Raw genomic sequence first — 23977 nt, forward strand, 5'->3', positions numbered from 1 at the left:
ATGTCATGTCTGTGTTGTCTATGTATTCTGAATAGACCCTGAGTCTGGCAATAAAGGTGATGATGATGATGATGATGATACATTCCTGTTATGAATTGACTATATGGTGAGTAGGGCTGGGCGATATGGATGAAAACTGTATCACGATATAAGTATTTCATATCGGTCGATATTGATAATTATTGATTTTTTAAAAATCTATTTCAGATAAGGACCAGAAGGGGGAAAAAAGTTCAATTTAAACACTGTTATTTTAAACTTAACCTTCCTCTGATTTGAATCACCCCAGTTATCAATCAAAGCAAACAGGGAAAAGAAATAGCAATACAATCATGAAAAACACTCAAATAAATAATTGTGCACATAAGCAGCACTGGTTGAAGCCTGGAAATATTGTAAACAAAGTAATTTGCTAGTTTATCATAGTAAGTCTACTGGTTAGACTGTTCAGTTTTTCTCCTTGGGACAGGCCCGTTTGAGTCTTGGAAAATACTTTTCCATTTGCATCGGGATTGAGTTGATTAGAATTCAGCAGTCAATTTGAATGCAACAGTTTTGAACAAATTCGTGCAGCGTGCTAATGATGCTAACCGGATTTAATAGCAATTCAGTCGTCTTGCACGATTGTGAATGTTTGGATTACATGCACATGCTGAGGAGGGATGCACCTAGAGAGAGAGAGAGAGCGCGCGCACAGGGCAAGGAGAGGAGAGTCTGTGTTGAGGTAGGCCTACTTCTATCGTCTACTCTGGTAGAGTTACTAGCTACAATGCAAGATATATGCATAAGATAAGATATATATTTATTTATGGACAACGTAAGGCGGGAGGTGTGTGTTGCTTTTAATTATGGAATGTTCTATCGAACGCATTTTTTATTGATATCGATTACATGTCTATTGCGATACATATCGCTATCGTTTTATCGCACAGCCCTAATGGTGAGTGCATAATACTTATGAGGATGAAGATTTTCGCTTTTTGGGCACTTATTGGGCATCTGCTTCGGGTAGAGCTGCGTGTGCACAATGCTCCACGAATCACGACACACCAACCACGCTCCAGCTGCACAAAGCCCCAGATCAAAACACATGATTGGCACGACGTATTCACATGTCAACTTTTGGAGGCCAAAGGGTCGGACTGCCATGTTTGCATTACGAACTAACCCCATACATTCCTATGGGAGATTCTTTGAGTGCAATGCCTCCTCATTAGACAGTCTCTGGTATGAGTATCTGAATAAAGTGCACAGCAGTAGAATATGAAAGCAGTAGAAACACAGAGCTGGAGTGATGTATGGCAGCTAGCTAGGAAGGAGACTGTGAGCGTGTCTTGGTGATGGGACAGCACAGATGGTGTGGAGTAGGGTGATGGAGAGGTCCTGGCTACACGCTGCCTATGAACCCTGCTCCCATCTGCTGCACCCACTGTGTGAATGCACACAAACACAGACTCACTCACACACACACACACACACACACTCTCATACACCTACACATACACATTCACATACACACAAAAAGAAAATGTGTATGTGCAGTGCCACTATGAAAATAAATCTTACTACTACATAGACAAACACACAAAGCAGTGTAAAGAAACAAATACAAACAAATAGAACACCCCCCACACACACACACACCCCGAGGTACAACAACATAAAGAATAGAAACTATATTACACATGCCTCAAACCACATGAAACAAACAGATAGAGAGAGAGAAAAAGAGATATGGCATTAAAAAAACAAAAAAGCAAAGAAGTCAGATAAGAAGCCAGAGACCAACAGGCTAAGTTGCTGATAATTAGCAGCATGTCACCAGCATGCAGCAGGTGGTTGACTCTGCATGTCAGACAGACAGCGAGTCAAATGCTACATGCCACTGTGCTGCTACTGTTCATCATGTTCCCCTTTCAGCCCCTTCCCCACCCCCCACCAAAAAAAAATAAATTATAATAACATGGATTAATTAACGTTGAATAATTATTACTAGGCGCTTCCCGATAACATCTGGGCTGTTTAGCACAGAACCTGAGCTAGAACCTCCCACTCCATTCCAAGCCAACCTCAACCCTCCCACATCCCTCTCATAAGCATAATGGGGAAGCATTAAAGGCTGTGATCCAGGAGCTAGCTTTGGCTTATCTCCCTCAGTCAGGGTCTGTGGTTAGCGTGGCGCTAATTAAAAAAAAAAAAAAAAAAAGCTCATCGCTATTTGCCTAGAGGAGGTTGCTAGCCTTGCACTAGTGGGGCAGGCTAATTCTCCTAGAGCAGGTCTGTGCACTCATGCATAACCTTAAAGGAGGCCCAGTAAATATGCAAGCAAGAACAGAGTGGGGGCAGAGAGAATAATATACATTTAGAGTCTGAGATGCATGCTAGCTACTGTGGGCTGCAGAGGGGCTACCCTGAGCCAGAGTCCAGACTTCTACTGTTGCCCACTTCTGGATGTAGAATGTAGAGACTCGCTTCAACAGCCAAGAAAAGGCCTCTGTGTGAACAGGTGCCTTTCTGATTATTTATCCCACTCTAAACTCCCTTGTTACCCAAACTAAACCTTTTCAAAGGATGTTCAAAGGACGTGACAATGTGCCGTCTCTCAGTTCAATATGCACTCTGACTACCATACTAATGAATGTGGCTCTTTGACATTGCCGCAAGGCTGCCGGTTTGGTTGACTGCAGCTCGGGTTCGAGGCCGGTTTGGGGAGGATAGGGAGGGGCTTCAAGTCTCTTTCTTTTCACTACTGAGATTAACAGCTTCAATAGATTAAAAGACAGAACTGGCAGACCAAGAGACAGATCCACAGAGCAAACCCAGTGGCTGGAGAGTCAGGGAGACTTACCATCGTTGAGATCCTGCAGCAGGTTTTCCTGTCCGGAGAAGTCCAGCTTGACCTTGATGCAGACGGGGATGGTGAGGGACTGGCCAGGCTTCAAGGGCAGGTGGGAGAGCGCCTCCTGCAGGTCCCAGCTCAGGAACTCCCCAAACAGCTTCTCTGTGGGAGACACAGGAGGTGAGAGGGGTCAGTCACGGTCACAGCTACCTGACCAGCGGGTTTCAATGTTTACATCTGATCATTCACCAAGGGTTTGACATTTCTGCTAAGCCTTGTGACAATGACAATTCAACTGAAAAGGGAGGAGAAGAAGGCTGCACTTGATGCATATGTTATGCTTTTTATTGTCTTAGTAATGTCTCCGTAGCAAAAAAGCAAGAACATGTTTTGCCTTCAGCACATTCTTCAGTGTGCTGAAAAGTCAGCGCCTTTCAACCTGATGCTACACATTGGTGCCTGCCTTGGGTTTCTACAATGAGGGCATACATTGTTGCCTGTGGTTTCTTGGAAACTGAATGCATGACTATGAAATGGCTGGTAGTAAGCAGCCATATTTTATTGATGTTGATTTAATTGATTTCATGAAGTAAAACACATGAGGCTTGAGTGTTCCAAATCTATGTCCATGTACATTTGCGTATCTGCATTGCTGAAAGACAACTTCAGTTTCCTAATTCTTTGACTCGACACAGCCAGCTAAATAAAATCAGGCTGGTTATTGAACATGAGGATGGGGAGAAAGAGACTATGGTGAAATAAAATGTCTAGCCTGCTACCTCATGGGCTTGCTGGCGGAAACATAACATCTGAAGAACAAAACACTTCAGACACACACAAAAAAAGATTCACACCACAAATTCTCTATGGTCTCTATTCTCTAAAATCACAACCATAACTTCCCTCACTACTATTCCAAACATGGACTTTCAGAGTTGTAATAGATTCTATTTAATAATATATAACTGACATACTCACTTATTCATTTATTTATTTCATAAAGGTCACCGTTGCCTGCATGTGAGTAATGCTCTTTAATAAAACACGTGTTTTACAAGTCGGAAATGGGATGGGAGCGCTAATAAGTTAACTGTTAAAAATGGAAACCCAAAACCAGAGAGGCGGTAGTTTAGTCCAGAGAGTGTCTGCACATCCTCCACCCCTCACTCTCACTCACATTCACACACAAAACGGCTTTAAGCCGCACACTGGGCTAGGATTTCTCTACATATGTAAACATGACAGCAATTCGCAGAGGAGGGAAAAGGGTGAAAGAAAGGGAGAGAGAACAAGACAGTGAGACACAGAGGAAAGAGTGGAGAGCAAGAGAGAGAGAGGGATGAAGAAGGACAGGAGAGGAGAGAGGAGGCTCACGAGCCCACTCAGCCTCCTGCATATTCATGTGCTGAACTCCACGGAGCAGAGGGAGCAGCCGGTTTTTCTGAGCCCCTGCATCGAGTTCCTCTAATCCCGCAGATTAGCATTTGTTAGCAATTAGCCTCCCGGGAGGGGAGGACTGGATCGGCGGTTGTTGCTTGGCGGGTCGTCGGGCTCAGAAGGTGGGGTGGTGGTGGGAAGCATACATGCCTGTCTGGATGTCTGTGTGTGTGTGTGTGTGTGTGCCTGTCTGCGTGCCTGTCTGCCTGTCTGTTTCGCCCTGCCTCTTTGTGCGTCAGAGCAGGCGGATGGGGGTATGAGAAGGTCCCAGTGCCACGCAGGAGGCCGAGCCAGACGCCAGCGCATTCACGAGGAGTGCCCCGCATGAATGAAACATCACCTGAGTGACTGCACAGACAGTGGGAGGGTAGAAAGAGAGAGAGAGAGAGAGAGAAAGAGAGAGCAAGGGGCCCAGGCTGGGGAGATGGGATCCCCACTACTCTTTCTTGGTGTTCTCATTAGTCTATCTTATCTCTTCAACAAAGGCAAACTTCAGAGAAAATATGCTGATCCTGAGAGCAGCCACGTAACAAGTGTGTGTGTGTGTGTGTGTGTTTGTTTGTGTGTGTGTGTGTGTGTGTGTGTGAGAGAGAGAGAGAGAGAGACTAAAAATAACTCATTTTAGAAACTTAAGCACAAAAGTGCCTCAAGTGACCTGTGTGCATTTGTGTGTGTGTGTGTGTGTGTGTGTGTGTGTGTGTGTGTGTGTGTGTGTGTGTGTGTGTGTGTGTGTGTGTGTGTGTGTGTGTGTGTGTGTGTGTGTGTGTGTGTGTACCGACTTAAGGTGAAAGGTCGGGCCCGTTCAGAGACAGATGCTCGGAGCTTGATCTTTCATATCCTACTTGAAATATTCATTACTGAGACCTGCCTGTTTGCGGTCTCTGACACTTCCAGCTCATCATTATCCACTCAGGAGTCCACCGCCAGGCCTTCAGATGAGATGCCTGGGCAGCAGCACCTTGCATCACCTCCAAACTCTTCCACTCATTTCGATTGGGGGACTTTGATGCAGTATGTTTATCGGGCCGACTGCTGATTCAACCCATGTGAAATACTCTGGTAGTGTGAAGGCACGGCTATGGGGACTTCACTGGCTCATGCAGTGTGTCGTGGTTTTATCGTACACTCCTTAGGGACTGTACGATATTTAGCGGGGAGGGCGGTCGCCAGAAGATCGGGTTAAAAATGTTCTGCCTGGCCCTCCCCCCTGGTCAATTTTTTTTTTCCAGGGGCCTCCCCCCGGCTCAAAAAAAATCTCCTAGGCCCTTCCCCCTATGTTAATCAAATAAAACTGGTCGAAAAATGAAGTTTACAAGGTTAAAACGGCCAGCAAATGTCATAAGCACACATACACAAACACGGGTAGGCTACACACCAGTGTTGCGCGGGTTTGGTCACAAGCGGCCCGCGGTCGCCCGATATTTTAATCAACCCGACCGCAACTTGGATCGCGAATATTAATTAGGACAAAATTATACCCGACCCGCAATCCGACCCGCTTAAACTTTTAAATGGCTTCGCAACAATTAGGCCATAACTTGTACTCCGGTCATCTTCTTTAAGAACTTATCCCAATATTTCCCATAGCCTATATCGCTTTTCCTGAAGGGGTGTCTTTATTATTTCAACTCGCGTCTTCAGCTTCTTTACTGTTTTGATGCTTTACTGTATTGATGCTAGCCTCCTCGTGATATTTTAGTAGGCCTTTTGTAGAAAATATATATTTAATTAATTTTAACTGACCCCCCCCGAAAATGACCCAAATATCATTAAAATATTTTGTTTATGACTCATAACCGCGGGTGACCTGCAAGCTTATGAGGGGAGTTGTGGGAGATTCCGGTGGGGTTGCGACTTTTTGGACTCGCCCACTCTGTCAAAGAGACGTGAATCATGTTTTGGCCTACAAAACTTTTAAAATATCGAAAACGGATCATTGATCTGGGGAAAAAAATATCATGGATCAGGAAAAAATTATTTTCCTCGGCCCTCCCCCCAAGCCAAAAATATTCTCCTGGGCCTTCCCCTAAGGCTTAAAAAATTCTCTTAGGCCCTCCCCCCCGACGACGCCCCCGGTAAATATCGTACAGTCCCTTAGGATAAGCAGAAAATCATTAGATCATCGATGCCAAAGAGCCAAATGAAAAAATGAAGAAAAAAAACAAACAAAAATTCAGAGCTATAACCCAATAGTTCACTGGTTGGTTTTACTTGTCCAGTATTGAAATAAAATGCATAGCACATATATTGTGGGCCCTTCTTATGTTCCATAAGGCCATGCTCTTTTATTCCTCTTTTTTACATTTAGCATTAAAAATACAGGTAGCGCTGCTGCGGTCATGACATATTCAGGTGATTAATATATAAGGGGGCTACTCTGGTAACCTACAGGAAAGGTGAACAAGGAGTCAGGCAGAAACTAGGACTGAACCTCCGACTGAAGTCCATTTGCTTTTCCACTGAGGCCATTCAAGACCATTAAAGACAAATGCACTTTGTCAAGCCCATATTGTGCGCATACATGAATACACAGATATATCCATTAGTAGCGGAAACGGATGGAAACAAATCCACTAAAGCACAGACAGAAGGAGAGGTCACGCAGAGTATAGGAACAACTAAAGGTGAACAAACCAACCAAAACAAACAACCTGTACATGCATAGTATATACCCCCCCCAATAAACATACACACACACACACACACACACACACACACACACAAGATGATACAATATGGGCAAAGTAAACAATAGCTCTATATATACTCAAGTTTAAAAAGCATAGCAGAACAAACATTGCTTTGACATTTTGCTCTACTGATAAGCACAGCTGATAATGCCGAAATAAAGGCAGGGTATAAGGGAGCTCAAAAGGCTTCAACGCTCTTGCACTCTTGCAATCAATTGCACTGCTTAAGTCATTGGTCCACCTTTTACATAAGCACAATCACAGCTAAAATTTAAATAAACCAATTAACTCATTGAGTGCCAAAAACGTAATATTACGTTTTTCCTTCCCCATGTTGAGTGCCAAAAAAACGTAATATTTTAGCGTTTTTTTTTTTTTAATTCTGAAACTAGACACTCCACACCTTATAATGCGATTTTGGGAACTCCGTGATGAATGGAAATGAACGATCATGATATATATGATGACAAAACTCATGAAAACGCACAATTTTTTATCTGGACATTTTATCATAACTTTCGGTTGCCGCTTTGTCAATCAGTGACGATGCACGCCAGGTCAAAACCAGCCATTTTCGCGGGTCTATCACTAGGTGGCAGGTGGCCAGGTCTCGCTGATCACTTCCAGGAAAGTTTACACAAGTAAGTAACAGGCAACACTTCATATTTCATGAAAGACGTTATATCTCCATTTCTAGAAAAAAACGGCGATTTTGATGAAAACTAGCCACTGTTTAGCTTGGGATTTTTTCAGGAACAGAGGCGTGTAGAAATACACGGTTTGCACCCACCGAGAGCTTAAAGTCTCACCTTTTAATCGAGCCATTGTATGTGTTCATAGCTATAACACAGAATATGCTGTGGCTGTACAAAGATCATCAACAATGGTCTAGATTGTTGGCACTCCCGAAAACAGCTTGGCATTCAATGAGTTAAAGAAAATGTCTTATATTCTTTTCATATTTGTGTTAAGTAACAAAATTTGAAAACTGCTACAACAGTTCATTAAAAGGTTGATAAAGATGTCTGATTCCAGGAAAAAGGTTTTATAATGGCAGCTTCTTCAGTGCTTCATGATGATGATGAAACTACACTACCTGCCATGGAACTGCTGCAAATGTCAAGACCATTAAAATCCTAGGTGGCATTTTTGTTGTAGAATGCATACAGCATTTCAAGCTGAGGAAAAACTGACCGCCTCTCTGGATGCCTTCTGACTTGCGTCAGGACACTGAGGGCTGTCATAAGAGGGACGTCACTGGGACTGCGTCATACTGACATGTTTCAGGGGTTTTGTCAAGTTATTGATGCCAGAATGCCTGCTGTTATGGTCGTTGATGTAGTCACGGAAAGGGATGCTGGAATGGAGAAAAAGAATGACGCTTTGTGTGTGTGTGTGTGTGTGTGTGTGTGTGTGTGTGTGTGTGTGTGTGTAAGAGAAAGACAAAGAGAGAGAGAGAGATGTGGATCAGTGGAGTTTGTGCCTCATGTTTTGCTAGGCGTTCCTGGGAGCTCTGCACTGCTCATACTGTTCTGAACACCCAGTCCAGTGAACACACTGATGTGTGCACACACACACACACACACACACACACACACACACCAATGAGATCAGTGGCTGGAGAGGCTCACTGCTATGTTCTGAGAGAAAAATGGACAAAGAGCTCTTAACTCTGAGTTTGACCTCCAACAGTTGCTCACACTACCGTCAAGTCTCCTCCATCAAATTTATCGTCAGGCTTCATTTAGTCCAGATACTCCCATATCAGAGAATGAAGGGGAGCATCAGTGTTGTATCTGTGGGCTATTTACTACAGGCTGTCTATACTGAGGAGTCAGACAGAGTCTTTCCTGAAAGATAAAGTCTGTGTAAGCATATGAGCGTAGTGTGTATGTACTGTATGTGTGTGTGTGGGTGTGTGTGTGTGTGGAGGGGGGGTGATGGGATAAATTTGTTGAGTCTCCATGTCTATGTCTCAGCCTTGTTTCAAGTTTTTTTTCCTTTACCCAAAGGGAGGTTGCTAAGGTACAGCATCTCTCTCTCTCTCTCTCTCTCTCTCTCACACACACCGTTATGAGCACTCAGACCTGCTGTTTAGCTGCAGCGAGAGACAGAGAAACAGAGAGAGAGGTGGACTGAAGCGGCCAACAGAAAAAGCCAGCCTCTAAAAATAGCTGGGCGTAAATAACATTGGCATAAATGAATGCAGATTAAAGAACACCTGAGCTTAAGAGCCATTTCCATTAGGCTTTCATTACGGAGACCACTGTCCCTCAGGGGGAATGGAACATTTGACACCGAGGGCCATTAGGATGGAGAGGGAGTGAGAAAGGTACACCATGATCCCCAAAATTTCAGCCACAAGCTGAACAAATGCGCGTGTGTGTGTGTGCGTGTTTGTGTGTGTGTGTGTGTGTGTATTCTCACTTGAGTACTTGTGTTAGTCATCCTAGTGGACAGTCATCCTAATATTACATTTACTACAAATGGGAAACATTGAGATTTGACTGTGTATGTGTGTGTGTGTGTGAGGGGGGTGGGGTACATTGTGTGTTCTCATATTGGACATCTGTATTAGTGACTGCACAGTCAGACTCACACTGCAGCAGCTGGGAAACCCATAAAGCAACTTCAGCAGGAAGTGAGTAAGCTGGAGCAGTGCATGCTGGTTCTAAAAGCCCCACGGTAAAGAGGAAAGAGCAGGAAGCTCACAACCTGCACAGGGGATGACAAATTGGCTCAGTCCATCACTGAGCATCCCCCACACCACAGGAAGTTTGATTAAGGGACAGAAGTCTAGTCCATCTCACACAGTCTGCCATCCGCCTGTGAGTGACCATCCCCTGGGGCAGCACCAGAGGACAGTTGGCACAGGATGAGCTCTGCACCTGGGCCCTCTGCCCTGCATTTCCCTGCCTCATCACAGCCCCTTTGATTAGGCAAACACACCTGATCTTGCCATCACTTCAGCTGCCACATTCATTAGTTGTGCTCAGACACAGGGAGGTGATGACAAGACATGCAACGCAGGTGATCGGTCATGGCCAGGAACATAATTCGACAAAAAAAAAAAAAAAAAACACTTGCATAGAAGCCACATTAAATTTCAGCACAAGATATAGTTCGGGGATGGAGGTCAACTGAGGCACTGCCCTCCTCACATCTCCGATCCCCGGTATGGACCCTTTCAAGAGAGTTCCATTATCAGCATCATAGTTGGCCCCACAAGACTTCCTTTTTAACATTCCATATGTTATCTTAATGCAGAGGAAGTAGATTGGGGCCCAAATAGAACGTTCAAGCATTGTTTTTGTTTTTATTGTTGAAAGGGTCTATCTGTGTGGTGACAGAGGCAGAGTGCTGTGTGGGTGTATGGGGAGGAGATGGAGAGAATGGGGAGAGAGATGGATGGGTAGGCCTGCCAGTAACCTCTCCTCCTCCACTATTGCTGATCAAGAGGGGAGGGGATGAGAGAGAGGCAGGCAGTGCTGACGGAGAGGCAGGGGATGAAAAAGGTAGGCGCATTAAAAATGCATACTCTTAATGACACACTGAGTTAAATATTAATATCCAGCAGTGGCCTGACGACCGGAGTGAGGAGCGCAACCGAGGTGAGGTGAGAGTGAGAGGGGGGGAGAGGGAGAGAGAGGGAGAGAGGAGAAAAAAGAGGAATGGAGAACAGGTGGTATGAAGAGAGTCTAAGGGGGCAACTAAGGGGACAGCTGATAGACTACAGAGAGATGGGAGGGACATGGGAAGATGAGATGGCAGCAGAGTGAGAGAGAGAGATAGTGAGAGAAAGAGAGAGAGAGCAGCTGGATGCGTTCTATCCTCCTCACGCCCTCGTCTCGTTCCCCCGGCGTTCAACAGGTTGCCGAGCGCGATGGCCCACCACAACGCCTGCACAAAGGACGGGGCAGTGAGTCACAAAGTAATCGTGGGCTACCGCCATCCCATTCATTATCAGCAGATCTGTGGCTGTGGCGGGAGTGGCGGCGGTGAACCGCGATTGAAGGATGAATGCGCTGCGCTGGACACAGAGGCTCTTCAGAAGACAACAGGCTGGCCGAGGCTCCACACTCTCTCACACACACAGAGAAGAGAGAGAAAAAAAAGAGGTGAGTTGAGTGTGTTTGTGTGTGTGTGTAACAGGGAGCAGAGAGAGAGAGAGTGTTTGTGTGTGTGTGTGTGTAAAAAATGCAGATCATCTAAAAGAGGTGACGAGACGCCTCAGTTAAGCACACAAGCAGATGCATGCCCACACACGCGCACACACACACACACACACACACACACACATCATTTCATGGAGTAGTAGACTGCTGTTGCATGTTGCATCTGTAGGCTTGTGCATATTTAACCCTTCTTATGTAACAGTTAAACTACCTCCGTCAATCTCTAGATCTGTCTGTTCAGCTCTTACGCTCTCTGTCTCGATAAACACATGGCTATGTGGAAAATGTATACTGCTATAGTCCTCACCATGAGCTATGTAAAGTTGCTATTTGCTTGTATCATACATCATATATCCTAAAATGACTGCAGCTATAAACTCTGAAAATGGTTAGTGTATACCACCTAGATGTCTTACCAAGATCTCTCTCTCTCTCTCTCTCTCTCTCTTCTCTCTCTCTCTCTCTCTCTCTCTCTCTCTCTCTCCAGGTAAACATCTCTATGCATTATCCATTCTTAAAGACACCCTGGCAATGTATCATGGCAACCAGGCCATAAATAGTCATCTCTTTGCGCACACCAAACGCAAGGCAGCGTGCCTGTTGAGATGAAAATAAAATAAATATTACAGAAGCAGAGTTTAACAGAGTTGGCACCGTGCTGTGTTTATTTTAAGAGCGCCATACGCCCCCCAGGCACTGGGGAGGGAGACTGACCTGAGCCTTAGTGGAGAACACTGCCATCTGTTGGTGGAAAGTGGAACCGCTTATGAGGCAGGCACTCAACGGCACACACACACACACACTTCTCTTTCTTTCTCTCTCTCTGTATTTCTTTCATACAGACACACACACCCTCACAATCGCTTCATCAACATACAAACACAATCCTGTGCCACACACACTCACTCTTCTCTCTTTTCTGCTCACTCACTCACACAGACAGGCATACACACACATATTCACTCACTCACACTCACACACACACATTCACACACATAAACTGAGATGATGTCACCTAAAAGCCAGGAGAAAGATTTTCTTTTTTTCCCTAGCTATAGTCCCTCAGGCTCACACCGAGTAAAATGGCCCATCTCATATCCACTCAGTCAGAGAGAGAGAGAGAGAGAGAGAGAGAGAGAGAGAGAGAGAGAGAGAGAGAGAGAGAGAGAGAGAGAGAGAGAGGAGAAAGAATCTGGGTTTCCATCCAGTTTATTAGAATATTTTAAGCTCAAAAAGAGAAAAAGGTGACTTAATGTACAGTATATCTGTATTCACTTCCATGTTATGCAAACAGACACCTAATTCTAATCAAGACATAAGCTGTGATCAGATGTGGATTAAAACCATCAGGGCAATTTAACCAGAAATGCAGAATAAAATCACAATAATGTAAAATCACCTTATTTCCATCAGCCTTAGTCACATTATACTTCATATGAATAATTTAATCCACCCTCATTCAGTAAATACATTTCTATTTTGACTCTCATGCTAATCAACTCAGGATTTCCAATCTGAACGGTCAAAATGCCTTAAAAATTCCGATGGCAACAGTTACAGAGCGGGAGCTGTGTGTGTCACAGGGGAGGAAGGGCATTAAAGCCCATTCCAACACACTCACGGCCCCCTCTCCCTCAATAGGACACACTGTTGCCAGGACAACCCCACAGGCTTGCCACAGTGTCAGGTGAGGACGCCACACTTGTTGCCAGCCTCAGTGTTGGTCCAGTCTGTTTTTGTGTGTTTGTTTACTGATTCACTGAGTGACCCTTTGGGCCTCAACACATCCTAGTGACTGGCCAGTAGTTAGGAGCACGCCGCACACCATCTGCCTCTTAAGTGCTGCCTCGGCTTGCCTCTGATACCAGAAGCTTCCGTGTCAGCCATCCGAGTCCTGCGACGCCTCTGATGACCCCTTCCAAAAGGGGAGTTCCTGACTTTAAAAGTGAATAACCATACAGGGACAGTTGTGTCATGGCAGAGAAAAATTGGCTTTCAAAGTTTCACTTTTGCCGTTTGTCTCCAAAATTGCCCCAACATCTTTTCGGTGTCAGTGTGTGACACACTCCCAATCCAGCTATAGCAGGTGATGTGCATTGACACATTTAACTATCAGAATGTAGACAAAGATGACATGGCATCACATTGCTGATCTTTTTTGCTTTAAAAGCACATTCTCCCTGCTTAAAAAGCACATTTGGTCACAACCAAAATGTCAATCTGTTGCTTATATTCACTGGGGTTCCTAGTCCTCGGTGCAATGAATGTGTGTGGGACGATGCCTATCCACATATGTCCATCTCTCCCACTCCTCCTTCTCCTCCTTGGGGATTTACGGAGTGGCAGCATTTCCCAGTGCCAAACCTAACCAAATGCTGCCAAAGCAAGGCACTGCTCCCACCAAGAACCGGCCCTATAACTCCCCACTCAAATTCAAAAAAGGATCACAGTCAACTAAGAAACACGGTTTCAAAGATGAGAAAAATCACCAAAAAGATTGAATAATACAAGAATTAGAGAGGACTAATTCAGAAACAAAATAGCGCTTCATAGAGGATAAATCAGAGGTGGCAATTTATAATTCGTCACTCGCTCACTGTGCCACCCCCTCGCCAAGAACAATTGTAGCCCATGATCACCACCACCAAATGCCAACTACACCACAAAACACACACACACACACACACACACACACACACACACACACACACACACTCCATCCCATTCCACCCCTGACTAGCTGTTTCGGTGGACTGCATGTGTCAGGCAGACAGGCAGGCAGGAGAGACAGTGCGTGGCCAGCGTGGCGGAGAACCCCACGCTCACCCTGCGCTTTATTCCGACAGACCCCTCACACTGCCTTGCAATTAGCAGCCTTAATTATATCATGTAGCACATACTGCTGCTGTTGCTGTTCCTGCTCTTCTCCACCCGCCCCCAAAAAAAAAAAACCTCTCCAACAGGCAGAGAGACACAGAGACAAGGCACAGGAGACAAGAGACAGAGCAAGAGAAAAAAGAGATGAACAAATGTCAGAAGAGGTACATCTGGTGTTATATACTATCTTATGAATGATGTCGAGAATATGTGAGTAAGAAAAAGGAAGTTGCGAAAGATGCACACACAGGGTGAGAGACAGAAAGAGAGAGTGAGAAAAAGAGAGGGTGTGAGAGGGAGTGAGAAATGTGGTAGGCAGATGTGGGAGGAAGACAGCATGAAAAGGAGAGAGGGAGAGAGAGAGAAAGTGAGGGTGGGTGGATGGGAAAGGATGTGAGAGGGAAACTAAAACAGCGAACTTGAGAGACAGAAGAGGGAGAGAGAGAGAAGAGAAGAGAGAGTACACAAGAGAGAGAAAGAAGAGGGAGCGAGAGCACCTGTGAGTGCATAAAGACAGGGGCCCATTTTGGGCACACTCCTGCTGATGTAATCCATCAGCTCGCCTCACTCAAAGTCAGAGGGACCAAAAGAAGTGAAAAGAGGAGAATAGAGAGAAAAAAAGAAAAGAGAATGGAAGAGAAAGGAAGAGAAGGGGGAGAAGGGGATGAGAAAAAGACTGGGGGAGAATAGACAAGAGGGAAATAAAATAAAAAACTCTGCATCTGTCAGCTGGTGCATCGCCACCTTATGTAATCTCAGACAGCCAAGATTTACAGCGCTAGTCGCAAAAGACAGTGACAGTCCAAACCACAGCTGCATACTGGCCCAGGGCTCCTATGCATCTACATGACATTCAGACAAGAATGAATGGACTTGTTTTCAACACATTCTGCTTCTACTTCAAGCAACTGGAGAGTAGAAAGTGGTATATCCACACTTTCTGGAAACAAAATTAGGTTTACACATACATTTATGTTTATGTACACGTAATACCCTTTTATCCAAAGTGACTTGAGTTACTTCACAAAGTGTGCATGAAACATTCTTTGAAAAGTCATGACCTGACCACTATAGGCTACCTGACAAGATGAACTACAGCACACTTCAAATAACTACAGTGTTGTTGTATGTTGTAATGTGGCAAACTGGCCACCAGTAAGACACAGATGCCGGACAAAACAAAAGTATAAGACTTCAGCAAAGTATTGATGCTGTGTGGGGTGGGGGACTCAGACACACAGTACCACAGCTCAACTACAGGGTCAGTGAGTACACAAGCAGGCAGGGGGAAACAGAGGCCACCATGCACCACAGGGGGGGTAAGAAGAAAGACCAGCTAAACAAAGGAGTGCCTTTTTAAATAGCTCTTCTCCATTCTTTTTCATCAAGTTCATAGAGAGAGAGAAAGAGAAAGAGGGAGAGAGAGGGAGAGAGAGAGAGAGAGAGAGAGAGAGCGCGAGAGAGAGTGAGAGAGTAGAGAAGATAGAAGCCTGCTTTGTTTCTTGTCAGCTTTTACCCTTCTGTTTGATGTCACTGTGCTGCTCAGATGGAGTGGCTGGGCGAGTTTCCTCCTTCTTGAGCTTCTTCAAAAACAGTACCAAAAGAAAAAAAACACAAAGGATAAACAAAAAAGGCCGATAGGAGAAGAGAAAGGAAGAGGGGGAAAAAAACTAACAACACTCCCTCAATACACCTGTGTGCTCTCACCAAACAACAATAAAATTGCCCTGTCTGGGAAAACACCGGTGCTAAGCTAACTCAGAGGAGAAACTCAAGGGAGCAACCAACTCTCAGATGTCTGAGCAGATCCCTCTGAGCCTTTTGCGTGCTTTAATGCTACCACCACACACAGACGCGGCACCAAAGCAGAAAATAAGTTGAGCGTGACGGGGAGGAGATGGGCTGGAGGGCCCTGTGGCCACTGGGGAGAGCACCTGAGGAGCCCCAGATGAGAGAGGGAAAGGTTAGCTTCCTGCCGCGGACTCCCCGCCAGAGCTGATCTGTCATCAGGCGATGGAGGACGCGACGGCGGTGGGGAGGAGGGAAAAGGTCTTTCGAAAGCTGTGCCCACCTCGACCACCCAGGCCGCCCACCCACCTGTGCACGTGTGCGTGTGTGTGTGGCCTTAATTGGCTTTAGTGCAGAGCGCGGCGTAATGAACCTGTCAAGAGGCAAAAGAGGTGGACGAATACTGAGAAAGGGAAGATAATCCCTCTTTCTGTCTTTGAATGCTGGCCTGCCTCACTCTTGGCTCTTTGTTTCTCTCTGTGTGTTTCTCCCACTACCTACCTTTGTCTTTCTCCATCAGGTTTTTATTGAATCCCATTCTTTTCATATTCCTATACACATTCTCCCCTGCCTCCCTTCGTTCTCTCCTTTTCTTCCTCCCACTACATCCCTTTCTCCACCAAGCTTTCTTTCACTCTCTCCCTTTTTCACTCAAACTCCAACAGCCTCTTTCAATCTCTCACTTTCTCTTTCTCTTTCTCTCTCTCTCTCTCTCTCTCTCAGTATGCAGAGCCTTCGGGGTGAGGAGCTGGCGTTTGGATGGATGTGCTTGGGTGGGGAGGAGATGTGCAACGGATTAACTGTCAGGAGTGGCGGAGCTGGGGGACTCCGGGATGCCCCCCCTGGCAAAGGCACGCTAGGGGCCCCAGCACGCTAAAAGTCTGGCCCCCCCAGATATGGCCGTCGCCTCCGTCTCCTCAATTAAAACACAGGGACCCCAGGCTAACAGACGACGCCAAATCAAATCCTTTATTTTCATTCGTCTCACTCTTTCATCCCCTTTTTTTTGCCTTCTCTCTCTCCCTCCCTCTCTTCATCTCTCACAGCCACCCAACACTCTCTCTCTCTCTCTCTCTGCACTGCATGCTGGGATTGGGTGTATGGGAGAGCGATCACGGTGAGCGGGAAGTTTGGTTTGACTTTTCTATCTCTGTTCTTTCTCTTCTTTTTGTACCATATTATTTGGTGAATGAGAACGGTTTAGATTATATTATTTTGGGCTTAGCGTCGGGATTGTCGGGAGGCACGCGGAGGTAGCGACGCAGATTGGGATGGCGTTTTAGGCGCCTCTCTCTCTCCGTCATGGAGTCAGGTGCGTGCCTGTTGTTGGAGTAGTTGTGGAGGATGTGTTGATGGTCATGGGTGAGGCGGTGGGCCATGGGAATATTGCTTCGGCCTCATGGATGAACAAGGCTGTGGTTGTGTTCGTTAATGAGGAGATGTTAGCTAATCAGCTGGTGGAGAGCGGCATTTGGGTAAGTGGAGGTTACATTCCTGTTACACCACTGTTCTCTCCAACAACTAGAGTGACGATATCAAATGTTCCTCCTTTTATTCCAAATGAGGACATTGAGAAGGAACTTTCTAGGTTTGGGAAGTTTGCCAGTGGAACGATTCCGCTTGGTTGCAAAAATGATCCTCTTAAACATGTGCTGTCCTTTAGACGGCAGGTGTTTATGTTTCTAAATTCGCCGACGTTAAATGTTTTCGTTTCGGTGCATGTATGGTGGAAAGTTGTACATGCTATATGCTAGTACCGGTGAGATGCGGTGTTTTGAGTGTGGAAACATTGGTCATGTAAAGCTGAGCTGCCCCTCGAAATCAGGAACACAGCAAGGAGCAGGAGTCGCCCCAGAAGGGGAAAGGCATACTGGAAGTGTTGTGTTGGGTGGGGAGCAGGTTTGTGCGGAGAACCTTGATCAAAATGAGCAGGGTATGGCGGCAAGCACTGCAGAGGTCGTTTTGGATGACGCTGCGGACGCGTCTGATATGCATAATGTTAATAGTGAGGTGATTACTAATGTTGCAGAGAATGCACCAAATAATACTGATGAAAGTGTGGAGGCCACGGGTGACGGGACGCTGGAAACAGAGCAGATGGGCGTGCCTGTGAGGGAAATAGAAGCGTTAAGTTCAGGGGTAGCATGCACTAGCGCAGAGCATGGTGAAGGGGGTGTGTCTCCTGCACCTGAAGAGGTGAGGGTGCCACAGTCGGAGAAGGACATGGATGAGGAGGACTCTATATCAGTGGGGTCGGCTGTAGGTGTTATAGATCTCTCACAATTGAGTGTGGAGCAGCATTATTCTTTGGATGAAATAAAAACGTTTTTGGATGATACATATGGCAGTCAGGTTGATATTAAGGATTTTTTTCCAGATGTTGAGAAGTTTGAGAAGTCTATGGTTTATTGGAAAAGGAAGGTGGGTTTGAATGAGTTGAATAAGAGGAAGCGGTATCGTTTAAAGAGGATTGTAACAAAGATTCGTAAAGACCGGGCTGCAGGGAAGGCCTTTTAAGGACTAAATATGGTTGTTCACTGTGGTTGTTCTTTTTGGTGTTTCTCTTCCTTTCCTTTTCAAGTCTTCTTTCCTTTTTCTTTATGGAGCTTTTGAGGGTAGGATCTTTGAACATTAACGGAGGGAGGGATAGGGGCAGGAGGGCCTCAATTGCTGAGTTTATTAACCTCAAGAAGGTTGATATTATCTTTTTACAAGAGACACATACTGATATTGATAATGAAGTAGGATGGAGGAGGTGGTGGGAAGGGGAGTGTATATTGAGTCATGGGACTAATATGAGTGCAGGGGTAGCTGTCCTTTTCTCCAAACATTTAAATGTAAAGTTAATAGCGTCTGAGGAGGTTGAAAAGGGAAGGGCTGTTCTTGTTAAGGCAGAGGTTAAGGGGCAATTATTTCTTTTTGTTCATGTTTATGCACGTAACAATGGCTCTGACCGGGTTCAGCTTTTTGAGAGGCTCAGCGATGTCCTGAAACGGAATGATGATGCTTGTTTCTCCCGGTTTGTCAAATTTGACAACAGTCTACATTCAAATCATAGCCTACTTCCAGGCGCGCGGGAACATATTTTTGACCAGGGGTGCTGAATAACAAAATAATCATGGATGTCCGACGATTTCTCCCCCAGCATATGATTCGAATATAGACAGCTAAATACGCCATTTCACCGCCGTGTATGAGTAGGTCTAAGAGTGAGAAGTTTTATAATGCTCTGGGCAGCCACATTCCACTGCAACTATGCGCAGCACTTGCCACTCCGACTCATCAATAAAAACTGTGCGTGCACACACCAGTCCCATATAAGCGCACTTGACTTTACATCATTAACCTATTTCAGTATATAGCCAGAGAATGTCCGTAGACGGGCTCTGATATAGCCTAGTCTAAGGTAAATTCCTTTTCTGACTTCTTTCTCTGTATCGCCATGGCATTTAGAAGAAAGAATAACGCTTCGCGAACCGCTCTGGTTTTGTTGCCAGCATAAAAACAACCACCATCGGCCTATCCGCAAATTTTAAACACAAGGGATGAATTGAACGATGACAAAGTCGACATCTAGGCATAGTTCATATTGAAAAAAAAAGCTAGACAATTTGGAACTCTAGCTTTTCACCGCAGTCTTTAATGCCATAATCACGCACGGAGTCTGCGCCATACTTAAGCCCAAATCACACCCAAGATTCGCGGCAGATGAGCAGCAACTTGATGCAACATTCTAAAACCTTGCAACTGTGACCAGATAAGGTGAATGCTGCGACAGCTTGGTAACGACGTGCAACATCTAATTCACACTGCTGTAACCTCCTTTCTGTAACGGTTTTGCGTGTCATTGTGAATCTTTAAACAGACGATCTGATCGGTTTTAGAAGATTAAATACAACCCAAAACTAAAAAACAGACCAGGCCTCTACTGGAGACCGGCCTTTAACCCAAACCTGTAGCCACGCCAGGCGTTTAAAAGAGACAGGCGTCTCTTAGGGACTCGGCGATTATTTGAAGTTTTACGGTACGTAATATAGAAAAGAAGTTGGGGAAAACAGTATGGGGCGTGCTAATGAGTTACATAATAAGACGCAGGAGCTAAGAGCATTGCTACAGGAGCGGGCGAATGGTGCATTAATTAGGGCCAGGTTTGCTGCAATCAATGATATGGATGCTCCCACTAAGTAATTTTTTAATTTAGAGCATAAGGTTGCGCAGCAGAGTCAGATGTGTTATTTACGAGAAAGCATTTGATCGGGTGGGCCATGAGTACCTTTTCAATGTGTTGGAGGCTTTTGGGTTTGGGGGAAGATTTGTTTCTTTTTTAAAGCTGCTGTACAAAGGAGCATCAGTAATGCTTAAAGTAGGAGGTGGGCTGATTCATCCAGTGCTGGTTAAAAGGGGGATACGCCAGGGCTGTCCTCTCTCAGGGCAGCTGTACAGTCTTGCAATATAGCAGGGGTGGGCAAACTGCGGCCCGCGGGCCGGATCCGGCCCGCCAAGCACTTTCATCCGGCCCGCTGAGCATTTCATTTGGTTATCAGGCTGCTCGCTATTTTTTTCCTGCGATAGAGACGACGTTGGTTAGCTTTACTGCAAACTGCTTTTCACTCTCCTTAGAGAACGTTTACAATGTCAATGTCAAAACATCATGTTAAATAGAGATAGCATCATGTTAAACTAAGTTAACTCTTAGTTATCTCCCTTTGCAGCAGATCTAACGTGAACATGTGATCCATTTAATTGGGAACGCGTCTGCACTCAATGAGGGGAGAGAGAGCCGCAGGTTCCAGCTGGCTTGTCATTGTTGATAATTGATATCTCCTTCTTATAAGAAACTTTTAAAGGAAATCATGAAGGCAGCACTAGTTCCCACTACTGACCATTTAAAAAGTGTAAGAGGGCCATACCGTAGCAGGCAGAAGATCATTGAGAAATAAACGTGAATTAAAGCGACAGTGCACAAATTATACATTTGTTAAACAGCATAAAATTAGCAGTATTTTAAGCAATTAATATTTTAAAAGAAATATTTTGTCATACTAAATTATAAGCTATAAAAAATGTATTTTTTTTATGTGTGTGTCGTGGGGGGTGGGGGTGGGGGGTGGTTGTTGTGCGGCCTGCCGTCCAATTTTCAAAACCCAGTGTGGCCCTTGAGCCAAAAAGTTTGCCCACCCCTGCAATAGAGCCATTGCTGTGTCTTTTAAGGAAAAGGTGTGTTGATGTGTATGGGAGGGCCTCATCAGCGAGGGTCAACTGGGGCAAAAGTGAGGGGTCTATTGTGGGTGGGTGGGCAGGAGAGGGGCCACCTTCACTACCAGGGGGTGTTCAGTGGGAGTGTGATGGGTTTAAGTTTCTGGGAGTGTTTCTGGGAAGGCAGGAGTATAGACTCAAAAATTGGGAGGGATTGCCGGAGAAGGTGGCTGCCAAGTTGTCTAAATGGAATTGGCCATTACCTGAGCTATCCTACAGGGGTAGGGTCCTGGTCACAAATAGCCTGGCTGCCTCCACGTTATGGCACAAGCTCACTGTACTGCAGCCCCCAGACCAGATGGTTAAGGAGGTGCAGAGGAAATTGGTGAACTTTGTCTGGTCAGGGCAGCATTGGGTTCCTGCCCCAGTGCTGTATCTTCCCACTTCGGAAGGGGGTCAAGGGCTTGTGGACATACGAAGCCAGAAGTTGCTCTATGGGACAGATCTGGCCTGGACAGCAGTGGCCTGTTGTCTTCTGAGAAAGGCAACGCCAATGGGTTTTGACCGTCAGCTTTTCCTTTTGGATCTGAATGGGCTGGATTTCACAAGACTGTCTCCCTTTTATGCGTCGGTTTTAAGAGCATGGCAGACTCTGAAGAAAGAGCGGATTGCATCACAAGTGGGGGAGTGGATCAAGGGGGAACCTTTGTTCCACAATCCTTTTCTGAGGACAAAGATCTTGTCTACAGAGACTGTGAAGAGCTGCCTAGTGAGAGCTGGGCTCACGGTTTTGGCCCATGGGATGGGAGCGGCTGGAGAGCAGCAGCCTCACTGCAGCGTGACACTGGCATTCGGCCCCTGAGAATCCTGGTGAGGATGCTGGAGGAACTAACCATGGCATTGCCGGCGGTGTGCAAGGAGGCCCTGCAGGTACAGTCACCAGCAGGTTGGGAGGTGCGTATCGCTGTCCCTCAGTGTTGGTCTCGACATCCATTTCTCACGCTTTGGATGATGAGGGGGGCGGTGTAGCTTCCCATGGGGAGTTGGATGCTAGGCCCTTTAAAGAGCTCGATAGAAAAACTTTGTACTTGGTGTGCATTGAGAGCGTGATTACCAGGCTGCACTGGGTGGTGCTAGGGCGTGGAGGTGGCCAGAAGTGTTTGGGGCAGGATTTATACCTGCTTGGAGGTCTTTTTACAAGCCTCCAATCGAGAAACGTACGGCCGATCTACATTGGAGGCTCGTCCACGGGGCTATAGATACAAACAGACATGTGGCACACCTGAATCCGGCAATTGGGAGGGGATGTCCCTTTTGTGGGTTGGATGAAACAGTTGAGCACCTTTTTCTTTTCTGTGTAAGACTGGGGGAGCTCTTTGAGCTCCTGAGTGCCTGGGTAGCGAAGGTAGGAGTAGTGTTTTCTTTTCAATTTTTCATTGAAGGGGTTGTATACAAGGCCAAAAGGAAAAGGGAAGTGTGTTTTGTCAATTTCTTGTTGGGTGCAGCAAAAATGGCAATTTGGTTGTCAAGGAAGTACAAGATGGCGGGGGGATTTTCAACCAATCCTGTGGAGATTTTTAGGGGGCTGGTGGGGGGGAGAATCAAGTCTGTGTGTGAGGGTGGGGGGGATGGGCAGGTTGTTTTCAACATATGAATCTGCTCTGTGAGCCCTGTGATGTTTCTTTTTAACTTGTAACTTGTATGTGTTTTAACATGTTTTTATTGTGTAGTGGTTAAACACCTGATATTGTTTCAATAAAGGAGTGTTAAGCCTCTCCCTCTCTCTCTCTCTCTCTCTCTCTCTCTCTCTCTCTCTCTCTCTCTCTCTCTCTCTCTCTTTCCCCATGCCTGATCCCAGACTGCCGTCAGTGCTGATTAACATTGCCAGTGGCCCCAGAAAGCGAGAGACGTGAAAGAGCAGGAAAACAAAGCTTATCTCTCTGGAGTGGTCTTATAACCATCGCTGCTGCCAAATGAGTCTGTGATAGGGGGGGGGGAGACATGATTGAGAAAATTGAAGAAAAGGAGTAGATAACATATAGGGACAGTGAAATAAAGAAAGAGAGAGAAAGAAAGAGATGAGAAATAATGAGTGTATGGGAGGGAAGACTTCAGTTTGTATCTGTATCCATGCAAGTTTGGGATGAAATGGCATGACAGTGTTACGGTGTGATAACCATGATGCACCCCTTAGACAGTTTTCCATATATTATTGCAGCACAAAAGTTAGTAAAAGGGAGTAAAAGGAGTAGAGAATTTCTTTTGACACTTTCAGTACACAGTACTGTGTGAAGGTTTTAGCCATATGTCTCAACATTTTTCTTTATTCTCCCTTAATGAGTTACTGTATTCTGTATGCTTTGTCAATTGTATAAACTACAACGTTTTTACAAAGTAAAAACTATGTCATTTTGAAAGCATTCTCAGCATCAACATTTACAGCATTGTTTCAAATAAAACGTACACAGTACTGTATTATATTCTTCAAAGGGCCCCACATTATAGCTGTACCCCACACAACATATCTTCTAAGTGTCTCTCTATCCATCTCTCAATCTGTCTGCACATGTACTGAATGTGCTCTGCTTGATTTTGTAACTGTGTCGATTTCAGCATCGCTAATTAAAGCAACACCAAAGAACTTTCCCTCAGTCGCACGCACGCTATTTGTTTATCCAGCACCAGCTTTGCAAATAACGATGTCCACAGACAAGGTAGAATATGTTGCACGATTTATGAAAGTACGATGTATTGCGACATCAGATGCAAGTCAAATTTGTAGTTTCTTATGTCTCATTCCATCGAACTACAGACCCGCTACCCGATCTGGCAAACTTACATAGTGCGGTTATAGCCGATAGAGGGTCAGCAAGCGAATGCAGAAGTGCCGTTCACCCTGTTACAAGTTGATGAACCACTGCAACGATTTTGGAAACATTATCTTAAGGTACAAAAAACTCTTTGGTGTTGCTTTA

The 23977-nt window shown here is 45.4% G+C and overlaps 1 protein-coding gene across 2 annotated transcripts in view; it reads right to left on the bottom strand.

The window, feature by feature from the left end:
* Positions 1-23977, bottom strand: part of trappc9 (trafficking protein particle complex subunit 9) — a 231958-nt gene that overhangs the window by 137300 nt on the left and 70681 nt on the right. For both annotated transcript variants that reach the window (XM_048229439.1, XM_048229438.1), the window contains one exon: positions 2849-3001. In XM_048229439.1, the coding sequence (XP_048085396.1) occupies positions 2849-3001 (153 nt within the window). The remainder of the gene's footprint in view (positions 1-2848; positions 3002-23977) is intronic.

Source organism: Alosa alosa, chromosome 20 (assembly GCF_017589495.1).
Source record: "Alosa alosa isolate M-15738 ecotype Scorff River chromosome 20, AALO_Geno_1.1, whole genome shotgun sequence".
Lineage (NCBI taxonomy): Eukaryota > Metazoa > Chordata > Actinopteri > Clupeiformes > Clupeidae > Alosa > Alosa alosa.